The sequence below is a fragment of the Motacilla alba genome, chromosome 27 (assembly GCF_015832195.1).
Source record: "Motacilla alba alba isolate MOTALB_02 chromosome 27, Motacilla_alba_V1.0_pri, whole genome shotgun sequence".
In the NCBI taxonomy this organism is placed as follows: Eukaryota; Metazoa; Chordata; class Aves; order Passeriformes; family Motacillidae; genus Motacilla; species Motacilla alba.
In genome coordinates this window covers 3,118,023-3,145,286 of record NC_052042.1, presented here as the reverse complement: position 1 = coordinate 3,145,286, position 27,264 = coordinate 3,118,023, and the positions used below count along the sequence as shown (strand labels likewise).

General features: G+C 48.4%; 1 protein-coding gene across 1 annotated transcript; it reads right to left on the bottom strand.

The window, feature by feature from the left end:
• Nucleotides 1-421: 421 nt before the first annotated feature.
• ACLY (ATP citrate lyase) lies at nucleotides 422-27,254 on the bottom strand. Its single transcript, XM_038162825.1, has 28 exons — nucleotides 27,128-27,254; nucleotides 21,671-21,840; nucleotides 19,826-19,948; nucleotides 18,359-18,421; nucleotides 17,656-17,846; nucleotides 16,633-16,712; nucleotides 16,063-16,193; nucleotides 14,300-14,418; nucleotides 13,676-13,812; nucleotides 13,227-13,288; nucleotides 12,938-13,055; nucleotides 12,217-12,371; nucleotides 11,536-11,626; nucleotides 9,015-9,156; nucleotides 7,114-7,282; nucleotides 6,563-6,667; nucleotides 6,133-6,329; nucleotides 5,510-5,591; nucleotides 5,054-5,164; nucleotides 4,399-4,526; nucleotides 4,113-4,206; nucleotides 3,709-3,863; nucleotides 3,207-3,357; nucleotides 2,574-2,717; nucleotides 2,280-2,393; nucleotides 1,726-1,808; nucleotides 1,405-1,481; nucleotides 422-1,238 (listed from the first exon to the last, which is right to left on the bottom strand). Exons 2-28 carry the CDS (start codon nucleotides 21,827-21,829, stop codon nucleotides 1,144-1,146), a joined length of 3,276 nt encoding a protein of 1,091 aa, XP_038018753.1. The 5' UTR covers nucleotides 21,830-21,840; nucleotides 27,128-27,254; the 3' UTR covers nucleotides 422-1,143.
• Between the last annotated feature and the right edge of the window lie 10 nt (nucleotides 27,255-27,264).

Genomic DNA, 27,264 nt, shown 5'->3' with positions numbered 1-27,264 from the left:
AGCCTCAGGCAATCCTCATTGTTTTCTTCCTCCCCGTGCTCTCCCTGCACCTGGGCAGAGAGGAATGCTCTCACTCCATGGTACATTGGGTTTTTAATTATAACGCAGTGAGCTGTATAGGTGGTTATTTCATGTTTGCTATGCACACAGTGCAGTCCCCTAACTCTTGTATAATGCTATCTTAACTAGCTTGTGTCCTTCTATTTACTCTCTACTTAACTAAATTTCTATCTTTTTGACCTACACTGAAGCAGGCAAGGTGAAGTCTGGATGCAGTTTGATTTTTATTTCTCCCCTTTTAAATCACCTGAAACAGAGCCTGAGGAGTAATTGCTTTGAAGGTTGTTTTGTTAAGTGACAACTTATATCCCCTTAGCCACTGTTTAGGGACAACTCACAGAAGTCACACATGGAAAATGAATAAATTAGTAATGTGTATTTATTTGTGTTTGGTTACAGTACACAGACAAGGAGGACACTGAAATTATTACTGAGATATTTTTTGCAGCTGCAGATTACATGAGTGACAGCGCACAGAGCAGCAGTCAGAGAAAAGGAGAGGTTGTTTGCATAAATACAGACACTGGAATACAGGGATTTCACAGTTTTCACAGCAGTATGTTACAACTTTACACTTTAAATTACTACACCAGCTTGAGTAACATTGGTTATACTTTAGCAGTGGTCCCAGGATTCAGGCACAGTCAGACCAAGGATAAGAACATAGTAAACAAATTGAAAAACAACAGACAACAAAAAAAAAAATCCAAAGTGATGGCTTTGGGAATGACAGGCACGTTCCCCTCATGGGAAAGGTACAGCTTGTTACCAGAGTTCAGTAAGGCATACCTATGAGCCAAACTCTACCCCCCAAACCCTAAATCACTTCTGGAAACAAAATGAGAATAGAAAAAAATAAAAGTGTGAGAGACAGTATTAAATACAGCAGGGAACAGAGGGAATAGCACAAGTTTTGGTTTTATTAGAGAAAGTTTCTATCCTTATAAAACAGTCGCTTTGCACAGTTTGACCAGGCAGCTCGACATCTCTGTCCCAATAATCATCTTTACACATCACAGTCCCACTGTGGCTGTCCCCTGGCCAGGCTTCTGTCCTGGTGCACTCCGAGGCAGCAGCAGCTTCTCACATGGTCATGTGCTCGGGCAGGACGTAGGATATGTCATCCCAGGGGTGACGGTACAGACCCTGCTTCAATCTCTTCTGGTCCAGGTAGTGTCCTGAAAGGAGAGTGGCTTATGTCACTAAATCCCCATCCCTCCTCTTAGTCCTGAGCTGGATTTCTGGGGTGCATTGAATCCCCCCTGGGTTTCAGGTTTGTCTGGTGCTCCTGAGGCAGGCAGTCCCACGAGGAGGGAAGGGGCAGGGAGGATGTGGCAAACTCACCAATGAATCCCATACTCCTGCCCAGTACAAAGATGCCGTTGAGAGCTCCTATATCAATATATTCATCTGCTTCTTCCCTGCAAAACAAAGGAAAATAAATGGCTCCTGGTAATCAGGTAATCATCTATTTAAGGGATCAATCTCAGATGGGCTGCTACCTGCTCTAGTGCCAGAAGCCACACAAATTCCCCTGGCAGATTTCTGCCCCCAAAAGCCAAGCCAGGCTATGTTTCTTTCCCATGTCATGGAATTCTGCCCCTCAGGAGCTGGCAGTGCAGCTTCACAGGGACCACGATGCAAGAACAGCTTCCCCTCACTCACCGTGTGAAAGAGCCACAATTCCTGAGCACGTCAACAAAGGCCACTCCAATAAAGCCATCTACATTCAGGATAAGGTTTGGTTTCTGCAGGAAACAAAACACACCCCGATAGAGATGTCAACAGTGCAAACGGTGTTCACATGGCACCTTCCCCTGGTGATTTGAGGGCTGCCTGCAGCTGGGGACACACCAGCCCAGCAGCCTGAGCAAGAGCTACACCTAATGGGAATGCTGGAAAATCAACCCAAAACAAGGGGTCCCTTGGGTCAGCCCCCAGAGGTTCCCTGCCATGGAACACGTGCCAAGAGCCTGGGATTTGCACCCAGCAGTGCCACTGTGGCCACACAGATGATGGTTTGGCTCGTTCAGCATTTTCCTGGTAGCCAAATGCCTTCAGCCTTCCCAAACTGCAGCTGTACTTGGCTTCAACTCCACCCCAGGCACAATCCCCAGCAACAATTTATGAAGCAGTGCACTGAGAATACAGCTAAGGCCCAGCCACTTTCCCTCCCGTGAGAAGCAGTGCCCAGAGCAGTTCAGAGCTGGCGCCTTCACCTTGGAAGTTGTGATTTTTTCTACTTCAAGCGCGTAGTCCAGCAGCGGAGTGGCTGGGAAGTGCTGCTTCACGTAGTCCTTGAGAATCTGAACTCTCATGTCAGGGTTGTTTATCTGCAAGTTCAGAGCACATTCCAGTCAGTGATGTTGTCTCTCACTGATACTCTTTGAATTTTTGGGAGAATTTGGTCAATAGCTGCCTCTGAAAGTTGCTGATTTTCTTTCCTTTGTTTTTGCTCTCCCCCACCCATCCCTCAAAATCCCTCCAAGTTTATCCTAATGCAGTTTTCTTACTGATTTCACTCTGTGTCCAATGCCCATGATCAGCTTCCCTTCTTTCTTCATCTTATTCACAAATTCCATGGGGATAATCCCACTGTCAAAAGCTTTGCTGAACATTTTGGCTGCAGCATCAAGTGCTCCCCCAAACCGGTCACCCTGGGTGCAGAACAAAGGCAATTACATCAAAGGACTCCACAATTAAGATACAAACCCAAGATTACCTCCCTCACCCACCCTCCTGCTCTCTGGCATTCATGACATTAGAATTGGGCAGGCACCTGAGAGAAAGCATTTGCTTATCTCTCACACGAGTCAGTGCATCTCTGCTAGAGACAACGAAGGGAAAAATGCAATCCAGTGCCTGTTTTAGCAATTCTTGTCAGAGTTCAGGCACCAGAGTCAACACTGACAGCAATTTGCCTGCTACCAAATATTTCTAGACTCAAAGGAGACAAACTAGTCTGACTTACTGGAAAAATGGACCAGATTTGAAACCAAAACCAAACCGTAAGAGTTGAAATTCAAAGTGTGAGTGGACAGACACCACCAGTCTGTGACTCTGCAGCCAATCCAAAAATTAGTAGTAATAAAACCTAGAAGAGTAAGGAGTAACAAAGCTATGCCTCCTGAATATCAGGTACTCACAATTGTAAGAAGGCCTGAAGTGAGGCTTGAAACCAGATCTTTGCCAGCCCTGGCACAGACAATGGTGTTGTGGGCTCCAGACACGGCTGGCCCGTGGTCTGCTGTCACCATCAGGCACATCTCAATGAACTGGCAGGCGTACCTGGGTAACCTGGGCACACACACCACATCAGTCAGGGACACAACACAAATGCAAATGTTTGTCAAGTCCCCAGCCTCGCCAGAGTTGAGGTGACACAAGTAGTCACAGAGTGTGAATCAGGCCTAGAATACAGAGGTTTCCTCAATGCACCACAAGACTCAGGGAAAACTTCATCCTGAGATTAAAACACTGTATGCAACCCAAGATGCTCATATAGTGTCATGGAGGAAATACAGAGATGGCATTCTAGTCAATCTACCTTCACAAGGGAATCCTGGAGTTACTCTTTTAGCTTAAAAATCTATTAACAAACAAGCAAAACTCCAAAGAATCCGCAAGCTTTCAGAAAAACCACCTCACCTCCTCTGAAACCAGAGCAGGCCTAGAACCCCTCCAATTCCCATCTCCTCTTTGAAGACCTCGGTGATGGGCATCCCAGCATAGATCAGCTCCTGGCCTCGCTCGTCACAGATGCTGGTCATGAAGGAAGCAGGTTTGCGAATCAGCCCCAGCTCCTGGAATTGCAGGGTAAAGACAGCACGTTAAACACCCCCCTCCAGCAGAGAGGGGCAGCACGAGGCAGAGCAGGCAAACAGCAGCGCCTCAGGTTTGCCCTCAGAGCAGCTTCCACAGCCCAAAATCAGCACAGCTCACAAGTGACTCTACAAAGCACAAGGTACAACCCCAACGTGGCATCCAGAATCACGGCCAATGCCCTGAGTGATTCCAAGAAACCCAAAAGCAGCTAAACCAGCACAGCTCACCCTTGCCCAGGAGTAATCCATTGGCACAGTTGGAGGAGGCACTTCCTCAGCTGGTTCAATCACTCTTTTGGCCACAAGATCCTGGTACACAGACCTAGGGAGAGAATCCATTCAGTAACTTTGGTCCTTCTAAGAGATCCAAGCGAGGTGCTCTAACCTAGACCTTAAAACCCCACAATATGTAGAATCTGCTTTCCTTAAGCAGAAATATATTCCCTATCAGGCCAGAATCAGTGTGCTGACAGCTTTTATCCACTGCTGAAGGTGCCCTGTGAGTGTGACTTACTGAATGACCTCTCCCAGCTCATCAAAACTCCGGGGAACAAACACTCCAGCTTCCTTTAAGGCTTTGTTCTTTGCTACAGCAGTTTCAGAGGCCTGGTTGGCACAAGCTCCTGCATGGCCAAACTGCACCTACAAACAGGAAAAGAGAGCACTAAGGAATACAGACTGTTACCTGCAGAGAGTGCAACAGAACAGAGCCCTGACTGGGCTCACATCTTCACTTCACATCTGTCTCGTCTGGGCTACCAAAACTCCTGGTCTGGCTGCAGTCAGAGCCAACAGGGCAATCACAGGGCTGCTCTGAACTGGAATCCCTCTAGGCTCATTCACTTTCTGCCTCCCTAAACTGCCCCACTTCAGAGCTGCTTAACACAGATCTTTGCCATGCCCACTCCAGAAACAGGCAGCTACTGGAATTTGCTGCTTTCTCTGACATCTTTGGGCTCCCTTCACATATAAGCAGAATCCCCTGGAAATTTCCTGTGACAGAACTACAGAAGCACAAGATATCTTTATAATTTGTATTTATGAACTTTTGCACATTTAAGTTACTACTGCAGTTCTGGAAGGTTTAGGTACAGTAAGTGAAGTTGTATTTTTCTTCTTGTTGTGGATATTTTCCTATTTTATGCATTTGCCCCCATTTTTGCACATACCTCTGAGGAGAACATGGTGGCACAGGTACCAATGCACCAGCACACCACTGGCTTGGTGATTCGGCCTTCTTTAATGCCCCTGCAGATCTTGTACTCTTCTGTGCCCCCGATCTGCAGGGAGAGAGAGATGGTTCTGAGCTGCACTTTTGATAAAACCAGCTCCAAGACACACACAGAGGCATTGCTGGGAGCTTTTCTCCTTTTTCACAGAATAATGGCTGAAGTGTCAGAACAAAACCTCCTGATTTTTCTTTTCCTTTTATTTATTTTAAACAGGGAAGACTATGCTTGCCTGTGGAATACATTCAATTTCTTTTGATTCAAGCAGCAAGAAATAAAATTTGGAATATTCAAGAACAGTAGAAGCTGTTAGTTAGCATCCTTGCAACCAGGTCAGATGCTCCCAAAACAAAAGCCACACACAGGTGTTTCTCAGAGGTAAGTGGTCTCACTCACCTCCCCCAGTACTACAATCATCTTCACTCCTGGAGTATCCTGATAACGCAAGACATGATCCATGAAAGTTGAACCAGGATATCTGTGTACAATCAGGAGAAATGGTAGAAATTTATTTCATATACTTTTCTGAAAGAAAAACTAACACCCAACCTGCTTTTCTCCAAATTACCAACAATTCCTCTGCTGACCAACTTCAAAACCAGTGCCTGCTGAAGGTGCCAACCCGTACCTTGTGCTATTTTCAGGGTTCCCCAGGAGGAGGAATCGAGAATCTGACTCCCTGTTCTCAGAAGGCTAATCTATTATTTTATTATATTATATTAAAGAATACTATACTAAATTATACTAAAGAATAGAGAAAGGATACAGACAGAAGGCTAAAAGATAACAGTGAAAAACCCGTGACTCTCTCCTCAGAGCCCGACACAGCCTGACTGTGATTGGTCATTAAGTCAAAACAATTCATGTTGGGTAAACAATCTCCAACCACATTCCAAAGCAGCAAAACACAGGAGAAGCAAATGAGATAATATTGTTTTCATTTTTCTGAGGCTTCTCAGCTGCCCAGGAGAAGAATCCTGAGCAAAGAGATTTTTCAGAAAATAGGAATGTGACAATACCTGTCTCCTCCGATGGCCACCCCCTCGTAGACCCCGTCAGTGGTCCTGGAGATGATGTTGTTGAGCTCGTTGGACATCCCTCCAGAGCGGGACACGTAGGCCACGCTGCCAGGGCGGTACAGCTTCGATGCCAAGATGTTATCCAGCATGCCTCCTGTGTTGCCTATTTTAAAGCAACCTGGCTTGATCCCACCCACCTATAAGAGAATAAGAGAAAGGTGTAAAGCCCTTTGAAGTCGTGAAACTGAGGAACATTTGTGTAAGGCAGCATTTCTGTAGAGAAGGGAGGATGGCAAAGACTTCGAGGTGAGAGACTAGCACACACTTCCTGCGAGTAAAGGCAAAGTGGATTGTAGGATACACTTCATCCATTGCAGAAAGCTGATCTGAAGGTTAAGAAAGACAGGAGAAGGGGGCCATCAGTACTTACAGTTGCAGGCCCAATGATGGTGACTCCCTTTTTATCAGCTGTCTTGATCAGTTTGCGTGTCAGGGCCTCTGGAATGCCCTCAGCAATAATGGCAATGGTGCGGATCTGCCAGTGGGGAGAGAAAGAAAACCATTGGTACCCCACAGAGCTGCCCCTTGCCAGGCCCCTGGGAGGTCACTCTGTGCACTTTCATCCAGGAGGGCCCAATGCACGAATCTGCAGGGTGCCATGATCTTCCCAACAGACTCAATGCTCTGGCCAGGGAACTTCCTCCCCCTTGCCCATCAGAGCAGCACTGTATTATAGTCAGTCTGAAGTAGTTAACCCAGAAGCACCAAGAGCCTCTTCAAGAAATTGCAAGTCCAGCATTAGGATTTGCCAGGGACCCCCAGCACCCTCCTTACATTCTGTAAGGGGTTAGAATTGGGGGTTATCTGCTGAGTCAGAAAACCAGGACAATTTGCTAATGCCATCATGGTTTAAGAAACACCAGTGCCCTGCTGACAGGGTCTTCCTTCTTCATTTGGGCTTCTTCTGGATCCTGCACTCACCTGAGGGTAATTCATGGTTTCAACAGTGCTGTCATAGGCAGAGCGCAGGGACGCAAAGTTGATGAGAACATCCACCTCCGGGTGCTTCCTCATGGCATCTGACATGTTCTTGTAGACTGGGATCAGGATTTCTTTGTGGCCCCAGTAGAACTTCTGCCTGTGGTCACCGCTGTGGGAGAGAAGATGGGAAAGCCCTGACCTGAAGGCTGCTGGAAAGGCAAAGGGACTCAGTGCATGCAGACAGAGGAGTTTACAAACCCCATATTCTCAGTCCCTGAGACTGACTGAGACACTCACGAGCACGTGAGCGTGTCTGGGGAGGGACCATATGACAGCAGAAGGTTCTTCAGAGAATAGGACAGAGCAGCAAATGGAAGGAGACGGGCTAATGGGGACAGAGGCATCCAGCAAGATGAATAAGCTCTCCCACAGTGAAGTTACCAGAGCCTTAACTCTACTCCAAGCTGGAAGACAGAATGAGGCACAGAAAGAGTCATGAATGAGAGGCATGCAAAGCTGTGTCACTGGGCTGGTGCTAACACTGGACTGAGGGAACAGCAAACCAGTATCTGTGGTGAACAGCCAGGACAGCAACGGGAGGGCCAGTCAGCTTCCCAATCCTGCTACAGGGGGATTCTGTCCATCCACAGGCACCCGGGAAGGTTTCACTGTTGGTATTTCATTTACAGTCGATGCTCTGACTGGAACTGCAGTGAAGTCTGACTGGGCAGGCATTTGAGTGTGTGGATACTGGCTGTGCTCCCATACCAGTACATTCGTGACAGAACATTCCAGGTTTTGCCAGCCTGGCTCCCTCCAAAAGGTCAAGCGGAATCAGATAATTACAGGTAGCCTTTAGCTTCAATCCCTATTGCTTTTTCCTCCTTAATCAAGTGCAGCACTGCCAGAGGCTGCCACTCACATATGGACATGGGTGTGCCTGCACTCAGTACACCGAGGTTTGCACTTGCTGAGAAGTTATTACAAAGCTGCAATTACCATCAGAGCTGCAGAATAACAGTGCAAGGTCTTAATTGTCAAGAGGAGAAATTCTCTGCAGGACAGAGGCTGATTAAACATCAGCTCTCCAGGATGTCTGTAAATACCACAGGAATGAACCAGAGCTCCTGCCTGGCTCCGGGCTCCCACCTCACTGTACTGGAAGCAACAGCTGCTGCTTCCCTTCTCCCTGCTTGCCCTGGCCCACAGGGAGACCCCCCACATGGAGGAGGTACAATGAAAACAGCTCATGCACACCCAACAGCCCTTCTCATCCCTGTAGGGATGGGTAAAAGAGGGTGAACACCACAAGGGAGCTCTCTATCCCACCAAAGGATCCTCAGGCTTCCTGCCTGCTAAGAAATCCCTGCTGCTATTGGAAAGAATAGGAACAAGATTTTATATTTTTAAATTTTGTTTGGCTATATACCTGCTTTGGTTTGTCAGCAGAGCTGCTATGATTGTGGATAATATTTGGAGGGGTAATTCCTGCTGCTGCAGGCACAAATCAAGGTGTCTTAGACAAGCACACAGCCAACAGCAGGTGAGTGGAAGAAGCCTTACCCAGCCTGCCTTTGCTGAGCCAGGGGGCTGGAAAGAAAGCCCAGGTAGCCACACCTGCCTTACTCACTGAGTGAAGAACAGAATTTGGACATTTAAAAAGTGGAACTTCAGTTCTGTGGTGAACACTAAGCTGTTTCAACAGCACAGCCCGAAACCAATGGTTGAAGAAAGCAGCCTACAAAGCCAACCTGGGGGTGGAAGGGAGCAGAGGAAAAGCTGTTCCAGCAGGGACAGAGACCAGGGCAGAGCCCCACTAAAGAACCACAGAGACAGAGAGGAGGAAGGTCACGGAAGAGCTGCAGGGAAATGGAAAAGTGACGCAGGCATGGGCTACTTACGTGAAGGGATAAACCATGGCAGCCACCGAGGGCTCGTCCCGGGAGCAGATGTAATCAAAGTCCAGCATGCCTTGGACAGCCCGGGTCTGCATCCCCCACACGATGGCCTTGGTGTGGCGGCTGAACAGCGTTGTGGCTTTACCTGCTCAGAAAGAGGGGAAAACAAACAATCCAGAAAGAAACCTAATAAGTGATCTGATATCTTTGCTTTTTCAGGTGGCTCTAGATTCACTGAAGCAGATTCTCATCTGAAGTAAATCAACATCCTTCATTAAAATCAATAAGCAGTGTTTTCCTGATTGTCATTGGATGGTGGTTGGGCTGCTAAAATGCCTGAGGTCAGAAGCACTCAGGAAGCCTCAGGACACACATCATTGTTGGAGACTTGCTGCTCCCCAGACAGGCAGAAACCACTGCTCAAGAAAGAGCAGATATCCTTATGAAAGGTGCTTATATTTAATGGGACAAAGATAGATTCTCAGAAACTTGAGCAAGACACAAACTGCAGCTTTGCCAAATGCCTGCTGAAAGGCTCCTGGATGAGGTATTCCCCCCCTCCAAACTGAACCCAGGAGATGAACTGCACTTTGTGCAAATTAAGGAATTGTAGATGAATTAGTAATCCCTTCCTTGGATTCTGAACACAACAGCCAGGTTTTGGGGTTCACTAAATGGGCAAGTGAATCACAGGAGGGAGCTGGTATAGGAGAGAAGTAAAAACTGCCTCTCCTCTCAGGGGCCTTCCACATTTCTCCCAGTTTTCTTATGCAAAGCTGAAGAGAACTTTGAATTTCATGGATTATTTGCATGTAGCCCAGTCTGGGCAAGCCATGGGAGGCTGGTCAGGGCACCGTAGTAAAACAATAGAAAACTTAAAAAAAATAAAGGGCTGGAAATGGGGGAACAAAGAAAATAAAGGAGCTCAACATACTTGGGTATTCTTTTCTGTTTGTTTTTTAAATTATCAGAATCCAACACAAATTTCATGGCTCCAAGAATTTATATATGGCCCAAAACTTGGCTTCAGGGGACAGAGTCACAGGAAAAGCAACAGTTCAGCCAATGAGGATGGACTGTTGGCTTAAAGTCTATTTACACCACTTGTCACAGCACAACAGTGAGTCTCTCCTTCTGACTCCAGGCAGAATTAATTTTAAAACTTGTAAAAACTCAGAGCTGATCCACCTGCTGATGCCAACTTGGGCTACTGCTGAGTTCTTCCTGGATTTGGATCAAAGGCAGACAGCATTAGGGATTAAACAGGACACTGTTCCTCTGGCTTCAACAGAACATCAGTCCTTGCTCTCCTACACACTCACAGTTCAGATTCACTGCAACATGACTTGTTATGAGGAAACTGAAAATTCTGTTTATCTTGCAGGTGCCTACAAGGGGGTACCATGAGTGTTCCCAGGAACACCAAAATGCAGACCCAGAGAGGCAATGGTGCTCGTCTGAGAGCAATCAAGCAACAATCCAGGAATTCCCCTCCTGCTGTCCCTCCTCATGATAAGGGAGGTAACTTGAAGCTCTACTTTGCCTTCAGCAGTTTATTCTCACACAGCACAGAGCCCAGTAGAGTTTTAAAGTCCCTATAAAATAACTTCACTGAGCACAAGCTTTAATGGTTTACTGAACTGTTAAGGCAATATTTAGTTAATTTGTGACTTTTCTGTACTTTCCAAACCTGATAACCAGCACCCCTGCACTACTTTGTTTCCCTTTGAAATAAGATACCAGTTATTGGTCACTCCTCCTTTTGGAAAGCAAAGGGAACAGAGCTTTTCACTATGTGCCTCAGGCTGTTCTTCTCTGTGATGGTTGTGTGGGGAAAGGGAAGAAAAAACGAAGTTTGAGACCTGGCCCTCTCTCCCCCAGAAACAGGAAATATTTGTGCAGAGGCAGATGTGATCTGCACTTGAAAAATCAGATGAGAAGTTCACACAGTGATAGCTAAAAATGCTGGGCAGGAGGAAAGGACCAGACAACACAGCAAACTTTTGGAGAGATAAAACAGCAACAAAACTAAGAACTAAAAAAGTCAGCTGCCAGCCAGGCCAGGCACATTCAGCAGGTCACACAGGTCCTACCTGAACCAGGTCTCGAGGCTGGGACTGAATCTGTTGAAGAGAGAATCACTCATGCAATGGAATGACAGAGCTGACTGCTGCCAGCCCGCTGGCCAGGCACCCAGGCAGGTGCTGCAGCAGCCCTCCTCTCCTCTCCACAGGGCTTTTGGGTTTGCTCTTGTCAAAAACCAAGCAGACTGGAGCCCTCTCACTGTGTTTCCTCTTGTGCTGTTCCTGAACATGCCAGATCAGGGCAACTCTGACTTGCTGTGTGTATGAGCTCATGGCACAAGTGAGCTGCTAAACCACTTAACTACACTCCAGACAAAGACAGGCAGGTACCACAAAACTGCTTCCCCTTACATCCAGGAAAAAAAAGCATTTGTCTCATGCCCATCCTGCCTTTGGGACCAGCAGAGCATTGCCAGCAGCACTCCCAGGGCTGGACTTACCAAGAGGTGCTGTTGGTTTTGCCTTCTTAGCTGGAGCAATGCCATCTGGTTTGGACTCGGAGAAGGAGGCAGTTCTGCTCGGTGCTGGAGTCTGAAAGATTCAGAAGCCAAGTCAGTGAGGGACAGTGCTCCAGGGATGGCCTGGAGCACAGCAGAGGAGGTGGCCTTGCTTTGGCTACACTGCTCTACTACAAATAAAACCAAAGTGAGTTTTCAGTCGAGCAACAGAAAACTGAATGACCCAGTAAGTTCAACAGTCCCCCTGCCAGCTTGGAGAGGCCACATTCTGTGCATGAGTGAGATGGGCATTGGGGTGGCCTCTCCTGATAAACGGTGCCATGTTTGCTTTCCTAAAGCATCCTGCCAATACACTGTGCCCAAAATGCCTTTCCAGCCTGTTTGGAGGGCAGCTGCCTCAGGAGGCTCCTCAGGCTGTCCCCTGTCACCACGGGGAGGGGCTCACCGAGGGGCTGCCACTGGCATCGAGGAGGAAGCCGAGAGGCCACATTTTGTGCACGAGCGAGATTGGGGTGGCCTCTCCTGATAAACCGTGCCATGTTTGCTTTCCTAAACCATCCTACAAATTCCCTAGTGGCCAAAACGCCTTTCCAGCCCGTTTGGAGGGCAGCTGCCCCAGGAGGCTCCTCAGGCTGTCCCCTGCCAGCATGGGGAGGGGCTCACCGAGGGGCTGCCGCTGGCATTCAGCAGGAAGTTGGCCGTGTGGGCGGCGGCGGGCGGCTGGTTGGGGATGGGCCGGTGGCCCAGGGCCATGCCCACGATGGCTGTCATGTGGGTCTCCGTGCCAAACACGTGGATGGGGATCCCCGTGGTCTTCCCTGTGGAAGAACACAAGAGCAGTCAGCATCCTCAGGAGAAAGCTCTAGCAAAGTGGAGTGTTTCACCTTGAGAAAGTGTGGTATTTTCTGGGTGCCCTGTCAGAGGAGTCAGATTCATCATTCCCTTCCTCCATGTTCTTAGAAGGCTCATTTATTACTTTATATTATATTGAAGAATGCTATACTAAACTATGCTAAAGAACAGAGAAAGGATACAGACAGAAGGCTTAACAAGATGCTAATGAAAAATTTGTGACTCTCTCCAGAGCCTCGATACAGCTGGGCACGATTGGCCATTAAGTTAAAACAATTCACATGAAACCAAGCAAACAATGACCTGCTGGATAAACAATCTCCAAACCACATTCCCAAGCAGCAAAACACAGGAGAAGCAGTCAGATAATTATTGTTTTCATTTTTCCCTGAGGCTTCTCAGCTTCCCAGGAGAAGAAATCCTGGGCAAAGGGATTGTTCAGAAAATACGATGGTGACAAGAAAGCTCAGCAGAAAGCAAGAGGAAGAAACAAGATGCAAGAATACAACTTAAGGACAAGCTTGGTCCTTACCAACTTCTCCCATGACACGTAGCCCTTCCTGATAGTTTGGGCCTCCTCTTCTTACAAAGATCCTCACCTCATGCTCCTTCAGAGGGCCTTGGTAATCCTTAATTGCTCTCACAATGCCCTAAAAGAAACACAGGAGGGGTGACCCAGGCAGCCAGACATTCACCCTGTCCCATCATCTCAGAAACTCCTGGAAGAGATGGACTGTGAGCCTCAGCCAAACGTGGAGCTGGGAAGAAGGGCTGGGGGCTGACCACTGTGTCTTTGCTGGTGTTTGAGACTGGTCACTTACTTTAAAGGTGGCTGCTACATTGGTGAAGTTTGCAATGCTGCCTCCAATAATCAGGATCTTCCCTGAGGGAAGAAACACAGATAAGTAAAGCATTTCAAGAGCAGAGTGCTCCTAGATCAGGTAGCAGTGAAGGACAAAGTAAAACAAAGTTGCAGAGCTGTGTTAAGTAGAAAAAAAAAAACCCTAAAGCAGTTGAGTTCAGTAGAGCCTGGAAGATAAGAGCTTTGTACCAAGCAAGAATGTCTGATAAGGATCTCTCAGGCCCCATGAAAAACCACAAGTCCTCTCTTTGAAGCAAGAGCTGACAGAAATACAGCCCTGATTTGCTCAGAAGGCAGAAGTACATCGAAAGCTCTGCCAGGGAAGACCAAGCACAGCAACAGCCCAGATTTATCCAGGTTTTTCTGCCAGACAGGTTCACAGCTTTGGAATTGCAGCATCTCCCTTACCTTCTGGGTGCTTCTCTCGGGTCATGAGGGAGAGGATGGTTTTAGCATAGTCGTAGGTCTGCTGCTCGCTCGGGGCTCCTGAGTACTCCCCGTAGTTTGCCAGCTCATTCACACCCCCCAGGTCACAAATGGTGTCACTAACAATAAAAAAAAGCAGTTATTTATGAGATTAGTTGCAATTTGAGTCACTATAAAGTTCCTAAAGTATTCCAAACCCCTGGGGAAGTGGGACAGTGCTGTCTGCTGGAAACAAAGCTGCTCTCATCTTGGTGCCAGCCATGATTAATCCTGCCATGCTCCCCAGATGCAAACTCAGTGACCACCACAACAATCATATTGCCCTCAACAGCCTCCAGCCAGCTTGTTTCTTTGTCACTCAGAAAGGAACGGTATCTCTGTAAGAAACTGTACCTAACCCTAACCCTTGCAAAGTTTAATTCCACAGCTGACCCTATGTTCCATAGCCTGGTGAAAAATCTGCACAGCATCTTCCTTCTGAAGAGGACCCAAACAGCCACAGCTCAGGAAAAATGGCTTTAGGAGAGTGTGCTTTCCAGAAGCTGCAGCAATTATGTTCTCCCAGCACTTGAAATCCTCCCCCTCTGGAAACCTCATCTCCATTACCTGTACACCACTGAAGCACCACCACCAGCCACCATGGTCCAGATCCTGCCTTTGGGGTTCAGGATTGTCAGCTTCAGGCTGGCCCCACTCTTGGCATCCAGGTCAGCAATGTAGGCTTCCTGCAGAGAGAGCAGCACAACCTCAGCTTCCTCCTGCCCCTGCCTTTTCCATCCCAAGGGCTCCACAGTGCTGGCTGCATCTGGACACACGGAGCAATCACACCTCAGGGACAGCAGAGCTACAAACTCAGCATTGGACAGAGGCCCAGCTCCATCCCTCCATCACACAACAGGCACAAAATCTGAACACAACTGTCAAGTCTTGTCCGAGACTGAGACCTGAGGAAATCTAAAAATCATCTCACCCACGGTGACCACTCTGGCTGCGCTGGAGCCAGGAACATAATCACTGAGAGCTGTAATTTGGCTCAACGTGGTGCCCCTGCAGCCCAGCGTGCCAAGCTGCTGAGCAGCACTTCATCAGAGTTCATTAACATTCCCAGCAAAGACTCTGCCATAACAACCTTCCCAGGGACTCAGAGAGGGATGATTCAGGGACAAAAACTGAACTAATCCTTTTAAGAGCAAACGGATTTGAGTGTTGGCATCCAGCAAGCTACACGGAAAGGAACAGCTAAATGGATTTCCTGGCCACAGTACAAAAACCTTCCAACTGAAGCATAATTATAATGATTAAAATGAAAAAGTCAGGACTGAAGTCTTTTTGGAGAGAGAAGAACAGACTCCTGAAATAAGTAACAGAATAATTAAGGAGAGAGCTCTACTTCCAACAGCCTCTGAAGCTGCTGGGACCTGTCTGGAGCAGTGCTTGTGCATCCAGCAGTACAGACCCAGGGAATTTGGAGAGGGAACAGGCACTGCTAGCTTTATTGTAAAGTGCTCATTGTAAATTGTCCTCACTTTCTGGAAAAATAGGTGTATTAACATCTTCTTACTTATAAGTTCCAGAAATGGTGATTATTTTCTCTGGATTCATCCTTGGATGCAGCATGTGCACACAGCTGCTGCTCTGCTCTCAGAACTGGCACTGAAACACCAGTAACCACTGCTCCAAGAGAAAAATAGTGATGCTGGGAGGAGCAGTGTGGGCAGGAACCACAAAAGGAAGCTCTGCACAGGCACAGAGCTCTGGAACACAGCTGACAAAAGTTAAATATCAGCCTCCATTAAAAAAAAAAAAAAGTCAATTCTGAATTAAAGAACTGACCAAACAGAGCTGGGAAGCAACTGCAGTTCAGAGTGTGATTCTGAGCAGTGCTAGGACTAGAGCTACCCATGCACAGCTTATCATGGACAGCACTGCCAAGGGGCTTGAGACACAAAACCACTGGAAACAGCAAGGCCATGGAGGTGGTAATCACATATCCTCTGAGCAGAGAGACATAGCTCCCTCCCAGGATTTTCCTGGGAAGCTGTGAGAAAGCTCAGAGAAAGAATCAAAACAATTATTATCTCAATCTCTGTTTGTCAGAGATGTTTACAAGAAGGAGTCGTCCCTTCTTGACCAATAGGTGAGAGAAGATTCCTAAAGGCCAATCAGGTCTTAGGTGCACCAGTTTCTATAAGAAGTGTGGATTTCTAATAATAAAGTGCTTTTTCATGCCTTCTGATGATGGAGTCTCTCTATCCTCTCATAGAGTCTCTCTATCCCCTCTGTCTGTCCCTGATAGCCCTTTGGTGATACATGGGCATGTAAGCAATGATCAATTCAGGACACAGTGAAGGAATTCAGCTGTCACTTGCCTCAGGGTAAGCTTCCCTGCCAAAAGGAGGGGGGAACTCCACATCCCCCCACTTCACTTTGCAGATGTAGTCAGCCGTGGCGTCGATCTTCGCGGCCAGGTCAAGGATGTAAACACCATCCTTAGTCACCACTGCAGTGCAAAACATCACAGTTAGCTCTGGGTTGTACAGAGACATATTACAGATTTACTCCAACAGCTGGCACCACACAGGCATCATTGCAAAAGCTGGGTGGCTGCTGTTTCCCCTGGCACTGGGCAGTATCCACCAGCCCCAGCAAGTTCCCTGAGGAATTAACCAGAAACTGTGGCCATGGTCCAGGCTCTGTCTCAGGGGCTATTTTGTTCTACAGTGCAATTTTTACGTTCTTCAGTTCTGCCTTGACAAGGGAATTTTTCATTTCCTCATTTTTAATTCACTGAATGAACAGCTCAAAGACAGATCACTGCCACTTCTGTGCTTCTGCACATGGCACCTGCTGCTGTTGTGGATTACAGAAGCAAAGGAAGGATCAAGAACACATTTCAGTAGTTCAGAACAGAAAGTTCTGCTTCCGAAAATATTCATTACCTAATGGATTGATCTCGAGGTACGTAAAATACAGATCTTCATATAGGTTGAACAGGCCACAGATGAAGCTGGCCAAGATGCTGTAAAATAAAAAGGAAAAAAAATTAACACAAGTTCATGAAAGCAGCCAAATCTAAGTACAGCCTGCTCTGTTCATTGGTATTAGTGGCAATCTGCAAATCTACTTGGCATCACTTTCTTTCATTCTCATTCATCTTCTCTGGATGGAGCCTGGGTGATGGATGACTCAAGGGAAGGAAGACCTTGATGACTCATCTGAATTACCCTCCACCAAACTCTGCTGAGGACACAGTTGCTCACAACTGTCAGAGCTGTGCAGTCTGATTTATCTCCCTACAAAACAGAAGCACATCTTTGCCTCCCTGCTGATACCCATCTTTGTCAGATCTGAGCTTCCTTAGCTGTGATGGGGAGGAGGCTGCAGTGAGCTGGTGGAGTGACAGGCTCCTTCACCCCTCAGTACTGCACAATGTCAGCAAGGATTAAGTTATGCTTGGAAAAATCGTGACTCTCATTAGGTTAACTAGGTATGGGCATCTAATTGAGGGAGATGCAGAAGCCTTGAGATCTACAGATAAGCCTGCAGAAGGAAGAACAGGAGAATAACTCTGGAGATCAAGCCAGAGCAAGGGAGAGAGAAGTTCTGAATTAGCAGTCAGAGCCACATCTCATCACCAGCTCACTAAACAAAAGAAACTTCTCTGCTGGCACAAAGGATCAGAATTCAGCACATGTCTCCAGTCTCAGGTTGAGACCTAAGCAGGCTGACAAGTGCTGCTGCCAAGTAAAGGCTCAGCACTAGGAAGCCTTATTTTAGGGTTTTACAGGCAGCTGAGATAAGGTCAGACAGCTTGGATTCAGGATGCATGGCATATTCTGGAAACCAGCAAGAAGGGCAAGAGAGTGAGCTTCAGGGTTAAGAAAATAGAGAGATGTGGCACTGAGATAAAAGAGAGCAGCTGCTGCACGGCTGCTCCTACCCAGAACTGCATCTCTACTCACTCCTTCTTGTCAGGTGGTGCATGCTGCAGGAGATGCTTCTTCACATCCGACTCGCTGAGCTTCTCATCCACTGCCACGAGCAGCTTCTGGGCTTTGGCGTCCACATCCCCCACATCCACACCCCCTTCGTGGTGGAAGAGCACATAGTCTCCCTCACGGGCAGCATAGATGCACACATAGAACTCTTCCTCCTGTGCCACACAGCAGGGACAAGCATTTAGCAGTGACCCTAGAGGCTTCTGTGCCAGTGCTGGGACTGGGGAAGCTGAGCCCAACATCAAGCTTCCAGTGCTTGAGGGGCCCTGACACTGAGAAAGACTTGCCAGTCATTTTTATTTAGATCAGGAAAAGGAAACAGTGATATTATCAAAAAGATCTGTGTGCAGAAGTGTCTGGCAGACCCTTCTTTTGTTATAATTGCAGTTTGATTTGTTTTGTAGTGGCCTTGCTATGATGTACTCTCTTAAGGGTTTTCACTGCATTGGCAAACTGATTAAAAATTATAAGGAATACAAAGGTGTATGAATTTGTTTTCTACTTAAAATTTCAGTATGGAAATACAGAAGATGTTTTTGCCCAGGGTGTGCAGCAACACTGTCAGCTCAACAGCACACCCCCAAAGTTCTGCTTTCTCCACTGTACCAATCCAGCTAAGCATGCAAGCCCAAGGAGCTTTAAAAGCCTGCTTTGATGGTGTACTAACCTGCTTGTGAGGCACGAAGGGCTCAATCAGAAAGTTCTTTAGGATTCCCTTGGCATTACCGATCTGGGGACAGAAAACAAGATAAACACCCATAACCACTTGGCCAGCACATTTGTGACAGCAAAAGGAAAGCTTTGAGAATTAATCAGCACTGCTCTAAAATTGCTCCCTCTCCACTGTGCCTGCTGGGGAACCTGGAGAATTCCTCCCTGTCCAGCACAGCATTCAGCACTGCCACCCCGGGATATCTGGTTACAGGAGATGGTCACCTTTCCCATTCCTAACAGGACAGAGGGGTATCAGAATTACACCAGGACAGCTGCTCTCCTCTCCTGTCCCAGAGACAGCACTGTCACTGGGCCCTGCTCAGCACAAGCACTTGAGAGGCTCTTAGGGTAGTGGGAAATTCAGAAGTGAGGAATTCTTGAGCTAGTGGCAGGAGCAGAGGCCTCAGAGCAGTGCTGACCCTGAAATGGTATCAGGGGGCACAGAAGACAAGAGAATCCTTTAGCCTCTTCCTATGGGTGCAGGAACTGTTCTGTGCAGGCACTTTGCTGTTACCCAAACCCACGTTTCCAGGCTGAAGAGACACTGGGGGACACTCCCTGCTCCTGAGGACACCCGTTGTCCCAAGTCTGTGGCCCAGACCTTGCTTTTGATACGGCTGTTGTGTTGTGCTAAAGGAGTCACTCCCACACCCGTGGTTTTCCCAACAGGGAGCACTCACAGGGCTGCTCCTGCTGTTTCCCAATTCCTGCTGCACCGGCTCAGAGCCGGAGCCAAATCAATCCCAGCAGGGCCAAAGGCAGAAATTGCTTCAGGCAGCACAACTCCATCAGCTCCCAACACACAGCAGCAGGGATGGCAGGCACTTCATTATCATTAGCACTGCACTGGCCTTCCCAGGAAAATAAACATTACACAGCAGCACTGAGTTAAAATAAGGGCCTGAAGTTGAGTTTGCAGGGTTCCCAGGACGAGGGAGGAACTGATGAATCTGACTCCATGTTTTTAGAAGGCTAATTTATTATTTTATATTATATTATATTAAAGAATGCTATACTAAACTATACTAAAGAAAGAGAAAGGATACAGACAGAAGGCTTAACAAGAATGATCATGAAAAACTCGTGGCTCCTCAGAGTCCAACAAAGCTGATGGTGATTGGTCATTAAGTAAATTTACATTAAACCAATCAAACATGCACCAGTTGGTAAACAATGGCCAAACCACATTCCCAAGCAGCAAAATACAGGAGAAGCAATCAGATAATTATTGTTTTCATTTTTCCCTGAGGCTTCTCAGCTTCCCAGGAGAAGAAATCCTGGTGAAGGGATTGTTCAGAAAATATGACAGCGACATGAAGTAACACTCAATCATCAGCCAAAACACAGGAGCTGGCTGCAGGAGAGGAGCAGGGATTTTAGAGCTTTTTTCCTGTCCTGGGAACAGAAGTGAAGCACTCACCGTGGTTTCCTGGCCCAGGCGCTGCTTGAGCCAAGCCTTCACCTGCTCCAGAGTGAGGTTAATCCCAACCAGTCCAAGCTTCCCACGTCTCTTAATGAGCTGGTCTGGCTTCACCACTAAACGCTACAGAGGGTGGGCAAGAGAGTTAAAGGAAGAAGCATTAGAAAGTGATTTTCTCAGCTTGAGTGGTTCTCTACAAATAGTGAAGTAAAAACTTAAATCAGTTCTGCACAGCACTCCTCCTTGCAAAATTCTTTTAATCTTGGCAAATCAAGCTCCTGGCACAATATGCCTGCAAGTTTGGGTTTTCTTATGCTGTACTTTGAGAAAAGCCACCTTGTTTCTACTCAGCTGTAAGCACACATTATAAGGAATGAGGTGACAGCTTGTCCTTTTTTTGATGAAAACCACAATACAAGTCACGACAGACACAGACAGTTGCTGTCACTACACTTTGTTTATGACACTGGCTAGGGCCAGGGTCATGCACATCTCAGCCAGCTGACTGTGGCTCTTTATAAGATACCCATGGATAGCTGCTCCTGGGTTACACACATCTCCAGCTTGCAAATATCCTTTTAAAGAACCAAACTAGAACTGGGTGCCATTCTCCTGTACCACTGATATGTCCTGGAACTTCAGCAACTCAAGAGTCAGAACACACTGTGCTGCAGTAAAGGACACTGAGCATGGTCTTGCTGTTGGACCTGAAGCCCCTTCCAGCCTTAAAGGCCCAAGAGCAACCTTGCTCCCTTCTGGCTTCCTGCAAAGCTTTCAGAAGCACTGCTGATCTCCTGCTGCACTTCACTCAGGCACTTGAGCATGGAACATCTAATTAGTGCAGGGCTTCTATCAGTCAGTCAGTCAAGGACTATGAGACATTCGTGTTCTCCAGCCAATGACTTAATAGAATTAACCACTGGAAAGGAGCCAGCTTGGACAGCTAATAAAAAAGAGAGCTCTGGGTATGTTTTCTCTACAGAAATTGTGAGGATATGAGATAGAGATAAATGATTTTGCAGTGAAAAATTTAAAAAAAAAGGAAGTTTTCCCTGACATTTTTCTTGGATTCAAGAAAAGCAGTGTCCTAACTTGACATTAAAGCCAGACATGGAGAGAGCACTCCCTCATTTCAGAGAGCAAGGCTGTGACATCTCTGTCTGAATCAACATCCTTTACTTTCTGTGCAGTTATGAGCAACTGCTTCACAGCTATCTCTGCTCCTGTTTTTCACAGTCTGACAGGAGCAATCAGCCCCCCATGAGGTGACACTGAGCCTTGAGGCAAGATTTGTTTCTTCATCGGGGTTGGGACTGACTGGTTATAGGAATGTGCTCTTTGTTGACAGAGTGACAAAACCATCCCTTGTCCCCATAAAAAGGAAATGAGCCCAGAAGTTTCTCTCTTCAACGAGGTGAAACAGCATTTTATAGGACTTGGGGGACTTCACTTTAAACTTAAGGATAGCCAATTGGACAGGAGCCAAAAAGTCCTGCTTGGGCAATTTACTAGAAAAAGAAGAGAACAAAGAAACCAATGGCTTTTGTGAGGTGTTTTATTTACTAAGGGCAGGAGGGCCTCTTGCACCTAGATCGGTTTTTCTCTGTAAAGAGTTTGTTATTTTGCCTTTTATTAAACCTTTTTTGTTTCCAACACTCCCACAGAAGCCATCCTGCTGATTTTATGCCTTCTAAGGCAGCTGAGCTATCTTGGGTGTGAAACAGACCTCCAAGAGCTTATGAGACCTAACTTGAAGAAAATCATATTTCACCTGGTCCTCCAGGAAGGGTCTGGAGCAGCTCTCAGGTGCTGCAGGAAGGCAGATGCTCCTGTCCCTGCCCTTACCTCGCTCAGGAGCCAGGGGTGGTCCTGGGTGAGCCGTGCCCAGTCCGTGGCTGGCGTGACCCGGGCATACTTGAAGCGGTTCTGGATGGCAGAGGACGTGCAGATGTACTTGTACAAGAACTCCTTCCCTGTCTGCTCAGAGATGGCTTTGGCTGACATGGCTACCTAGTCTGGATGGGGAAAAAAAAACCAAAAATCCATCAGGAACAGAGTCCTGTTCTGGCCAAGAACTCAGCATCACTCAGCTCAACACAAACCCAAAGCAAACCAATTACACGTAAGATGATAAAATTCCCCTGATAAGCAAGAACCACTCACTTTGCTTAAAACTTCTAACCTGTTCCCCTGCCATGCACAGGTTTCATCCAGCCCTGTCTGCAGGGAAAGGCAGAATCCCTGCAGCCTGTCCCAGCCACCACCAAGCCTTTCCCAAAGCCACAGCTTGGAGCATCCCCTCACATCCAGGGCAGTGCCCAGCTCTCCCCAGTGTTGCAGCACCCCAGGATTGCCCCTGGTATAACCCACCTACCCCTTTTCCTGGTGCATTTCTAGGGAAGGATCCCCTCCCTCCTACTCATTCCTCTAAGGCATCCCATATTCCCAGGCAAGCCTGACTGTGGGCATGTCAGCAATCCCCATCCCTTTTCTAAAGGGAAAAGAAAACACTGCCAGGATTACCAAAACTAGAATTGGTTTACATCACTGCTTTTTCTTGTTTCAGAACCAGGTTTCTTGGAAAGAGCTTTACATCTGAGAGAATAAGATGCTCAAGACAAAGATTAAGGTTAAATAGTTTGTTTTTTTAAGAAAAAATCCTAATTCTGTCCCTTTCCTATGGATGGTTTTCTTCTCTTTTCGAGCATATTCCAAACTGATGTAAGCAAATGATTTCTGCCCTCAAGAGCGTAACTTTTCTTTTTGCTACGGTGTCAAAGATCCATTTATTTTCAGCTGCCACAAACACTTATTTAAAAGAATACTTCATCCCAGTGACCCTGTCTGCGTGTGTCACCCACCAGAACCGAGTGCTGTGATCAGCCAGCAGGTTTGGTATGTCTGAGGGGTCACACTGCTGACAGGGAGGCTCAAGCAGCAGCTCCTCCTGCATTTTGAGTGACTGGGGTCAAGTCAGTGCTCCCCAAGCACTGTCAGTGTGGCAGGAAGCAAAAGCACCCTTGGGATGGATTCTGGGAGAGCTGCAAAGCAGAGGGACACCAACACAAGAAAGAGGAATCCAGATTCCATTTGAGCACCTGGACAGCCAAGTACTAGAACTGCTCAGTAAGACTGCCTGCCCTCACAAAACCCCACTGCAGACCCACAGAGGGAACAGTTAACAAATTCCAGTTATTTCTTGTGCTGCCCTCTGGGTAATAACCATGATAATCAGCTGGGCTACTCATCCTACGAGCAAACACAGAACAGGCAGCGATTAACTGGCCATAATTAGAAATAAAGAACTTTTCTCCCTAGAGCACAGAAGGACGTGGGTCCATCCCAACTCCTACTCCATAGTAGGAGGCAGGCTGCATTCCCTGAGCTTCCAAAACCACACAGGTCAGACTAAGTGCTGTTACTGAAAGCTGAGAACTGTGCTTAAGGACCAGCAGCCAACTTTGCCACTGCCATCTTTCCAAATGCAATCGCAGGGTTAAAAATCACAAAGGCAAAGCTACAGCAAAGGCAAAAGACAAAGAACAGCAGGCCCACTTTCAAAGAGCTCTGATGTAAAACCTGAACAGGATTGCAGCACAGCTTCCAATTTAATCTCATTTCAAAACAGGATCGGGCAATGTTTCTGCAGCACCCATCTTTCATCAGACTCAACCCCCACTCCTGCCACTAGAAACACTTGCCCCAGCTGCCTACTGAAACAGCCCCTGTTAGTTTATTTGCCCCAAGGTGGCCTGACAAGAAAGGAGCTCTTGTGAGCAGCCAGAGGACACCAAACCCCAAGCCAAGCCCCAGCCTGATGCTGCAGGCACACACAGACACGTTCCCACAGGCACCACAGCACTGCCCAGCCTCACAGCTGCACACACACCTCATCTGTACTGCAGAGCCCGAAACTTTCCACTGGAATTTGTACCTTAAGCAGAGCTATTTCTGAGAGCAAACCTGCTCCCACAATACCTGCAGCCACCATTTGTTCTGCCTGAGAGGGAGCTGCAATATTCCTGCTTCAAACCCATTTGAAATCCATCAACTCCACAATCTGTGACCCTGTCCCAGAGAAACTGTCACACCTCACTGCAGCAGAAGCAGATGGGTAAAAGGAAATGGCAAACATATTTCTTTAAGAAACCTAAGCATTTGTCATTTCTCCAGGGTGTCACGGAGCCTCCGAACAGCACTGCAGAACTTCAGTCCACAATTACAAATTAAATCACTCAGGTTGATGCTGGTTATGCCAATGAATGCCCTGTAACTGCAGGACACTGGAGCCAATGTGTCCCTCAGGTCTTACTGAGAATAGTCCTGTAAAAAAGCCTCAGTGGGAACAAGTGACATGCACGGGATTCCTTAAACCTGAGCTGTTCCCCTCCTAGAACCATTTCTGGTCTTTTTTATGTAGCTCCATTCTGCTGCTCCCCTGCTCTCCCTCACACTTCATCACCTCATTTTTGCAGTAACACTACTGGGGTAAAGAAAGGAAACTACAGAATTCTTACAATAGCAGTAGATGAAAAATAACATCCTTGTGTCATGGCAACAGAACAGCAGGAATGAGGCTGTTCCGACCTTATCTGCCCGAGTTTCACATTTCCTAAACATTAGCAAGTCTTTAATCATGCCCCTCACTCAGTTTTTCCACTGTTCTAACCCTGCCTTTCTCGTGGGACAGAGAGCACAAAGCGATTGCTCCAGTCTGCTGAACTGTTAAGCTCAGAGATCAGCAGGAAAATAATCCATGGGGCATCAGCAATTCCTGATTCCTGCGTGTGCTCCTGCAGGCCCATCCGAGCAGCTCCATTAACTCACTGCACCTGTTCTGCTAACAGCAAGCAGGGGCACAGACTCCTGTCACTACAGAGGAACTGAATCTCCCCAGGAATGAGACAGGTTCAAACTCTCACCGGGCAGAATTAATCTTATTTTCAGTCACATTTAGCACCTGCAGTGCTGGGGAGAGCAGAGGCTGCACCTCTGAAGGTAAACTCAGGGAAAATATCCTTTTCTCTGCCCAAAACACAAGCTGTGGGATAACAACGTTCTCTTCCACTGCTCTGTTCAGCATTCCCTAGCCAAGACTCAGCTGCAATTTTCTCAGCACTTCAAACCCCAGACACTGCAACCACCACACACAAGGGCAGATTCATGTCAGCAGGACAAGCACCACAGATTTCCATGAATGATTTGTGTCCATTTAGTGAGGCTCCAACACCAACAGCTTCCCTGCAACGCCTCGGAGAACTTCCCCTCACCACCCGTACCCACTGATTCAAAAAGAGCTGAATTCCAGCCTTTGCTAGCAAGTAGGAGACATGGATTAGATCATATTTTCAGCAGCTCAGCAGCATTTATTCCCTCAAAACAACACCTGTGAAATATACACAAATAAGCTGATGCTTGGGGAAAGTTTCCTGAGTGTATAGACAGAGAAAAATCAGTGGGACAGGCAAGGCAGGCAAGAGTCCTCGAGCTGGATGTTGTGTTTGCTGTGACACAACTGATACATCTGCCCCAATATATCAGCAACCAGTAAAGGGTGCACCCAAAAAATCCAAAGGAAACAGAGATGGAGAATCAGGGAGGCATTCCTGACACAGAACTCGGCAGGAGTCTCCCTGACTCCCAGGAGATCAGTGATGTGGCACTGCTCAGTGTGACACGGGCTGCTCTGCGAGGGGAGAAAAAGCATTACAGACATTGATTTCGTTTGTTTTTCTTTTAAGAAGAAGAAGAAGAGGTGTAACTCAGCTTCACCAGTCTGTGTTCACACAGAATGTGGCGCTCACACAGAGTTCTCTGAGCTGTGGATGGGTACTGTGCTCCAGCTGTAGCAGAGCAACACCTCAGAGCAGGAGGAAAGGACTCCCTCTCCAGTGAAGGCTTGACGCCCACTCTCCCAAGACCTGTGTCAACAAACCCGCACCATAAAGCAGCCCCTCCCCTCCATTCTGGGTAATTTATTAACACAGTTCAAGCCAAGCCAGTATTTTCAGCCCATGGCAGCATGAAAAGTTACATCAGCTCCCACCTGGCAGACCCGTGTGTTTCATCAGAGGACGGCGAGGGCTCAGAGCTGCAGCCAGCGTGAGGTCATGGTCCCCCAGCTGCGGTTGGGAAATGCTGTGTGGGGTGATGCAAACAGGTGCTGCATGCCCAGCTCTGGGGGAGGCTCCCTGCACACACACACAGTCCCTGAGAGAAACACGGCAGCCAGGGAGGAGCAGGGACCACGGGCTGGCAACGTGCGGCTAACGGAGACCTGGTAGGCAGCCAGTGCCACAAGGGGGAAACTTGGGAATCCTGTCAATAAAGATCACCTTCTTCTGCAGCCTCGGGGCTCTTTAACAAGCTTATTCCCTAAATCACTTGCAGAATGTACAGAAGTTAAGGGCTCCCTGGCCACCATGGCTGGGCAGGACTTCCAGCTGTGGCTGTCCTTGCTTGGGAACCACTTTGGGCAGCGCTGGAAGCGTGGGAAGAGCCCTGATACCTGCAGAGTCTGACATGCAGGACACCCAGCGGGGTTCGGGCAGCAGCACTGGAGCGCAGAGCTGATACTCAGAGCTCCAAACCCAGCGAAGGATGAGAAGGAGCACAGACACCACAAACAGCACAGCCAACAAACTGCTCCACAGAGAGAAGGGAGAGTCTGCAGAGCAGGATGAGAGTTTCGAAAGCAGCAAGGCAAACAGAAGGTGTTTGCAAGCAGCAAACAGGACAGCTGGAACACAGCCGGCCGGCCCGGGCAGGGAGCGCCGCACGGGCCGGGCACACCGGCGCGACCCCGGGAACGGCGCGATCCCGGCGCGGGGCTGCTCCTCGGGATGGCCACGGGATTCCCTCAGGGCAGGGCAGGGAAGCGCCTTGGCCAAGGCTCCATTGGACCAGGGGGGAAAAAAACGCATAAAGCCGGACCCTTTCCCAGCGCCGCGGTAATCTCTGCGCTGTCACCGCCGCACACCGCCCGTGCCCCGGAGCCGCCCCGGCCACCGCCACCCGAGCGCGGCAGCGGCACCGCGGCCAGGAGCCGCCGCAAGGGCAGGGGCGGCCCCGCCGGCGGAGCGAGGGGCTCCACGCGGACCGCACCGGCCCGCCCGCCGCTCGAGCGAGCCCGCGGCGCTCCCGCAGGCTGCGGGCCGCCCCCGGGGCTCGCCCGCCCCACCGCCAGCTACGGGCGCCGCGGGCCGGCCACAACCGGCGCGGCTCCCGCCTCCTCAGACGCGTGGGCGCCGGCGGCAGAGGGGCCCCGCCACGCGCCGGGCGCTGCAGCCGCCCCGCACTCACCTGGGCCCCGCTCGGCCGCTGCCGCCGCGCTCCGCTGCCGCTCCGGCCCCGCTCGCGCCGCCGCCGCCGCCTTTTGTTCGCGGAGCGCGGCCTCCCCGGCCCATCGGGCTACGGCCGCCGCCGCCGCCCATTGGCCG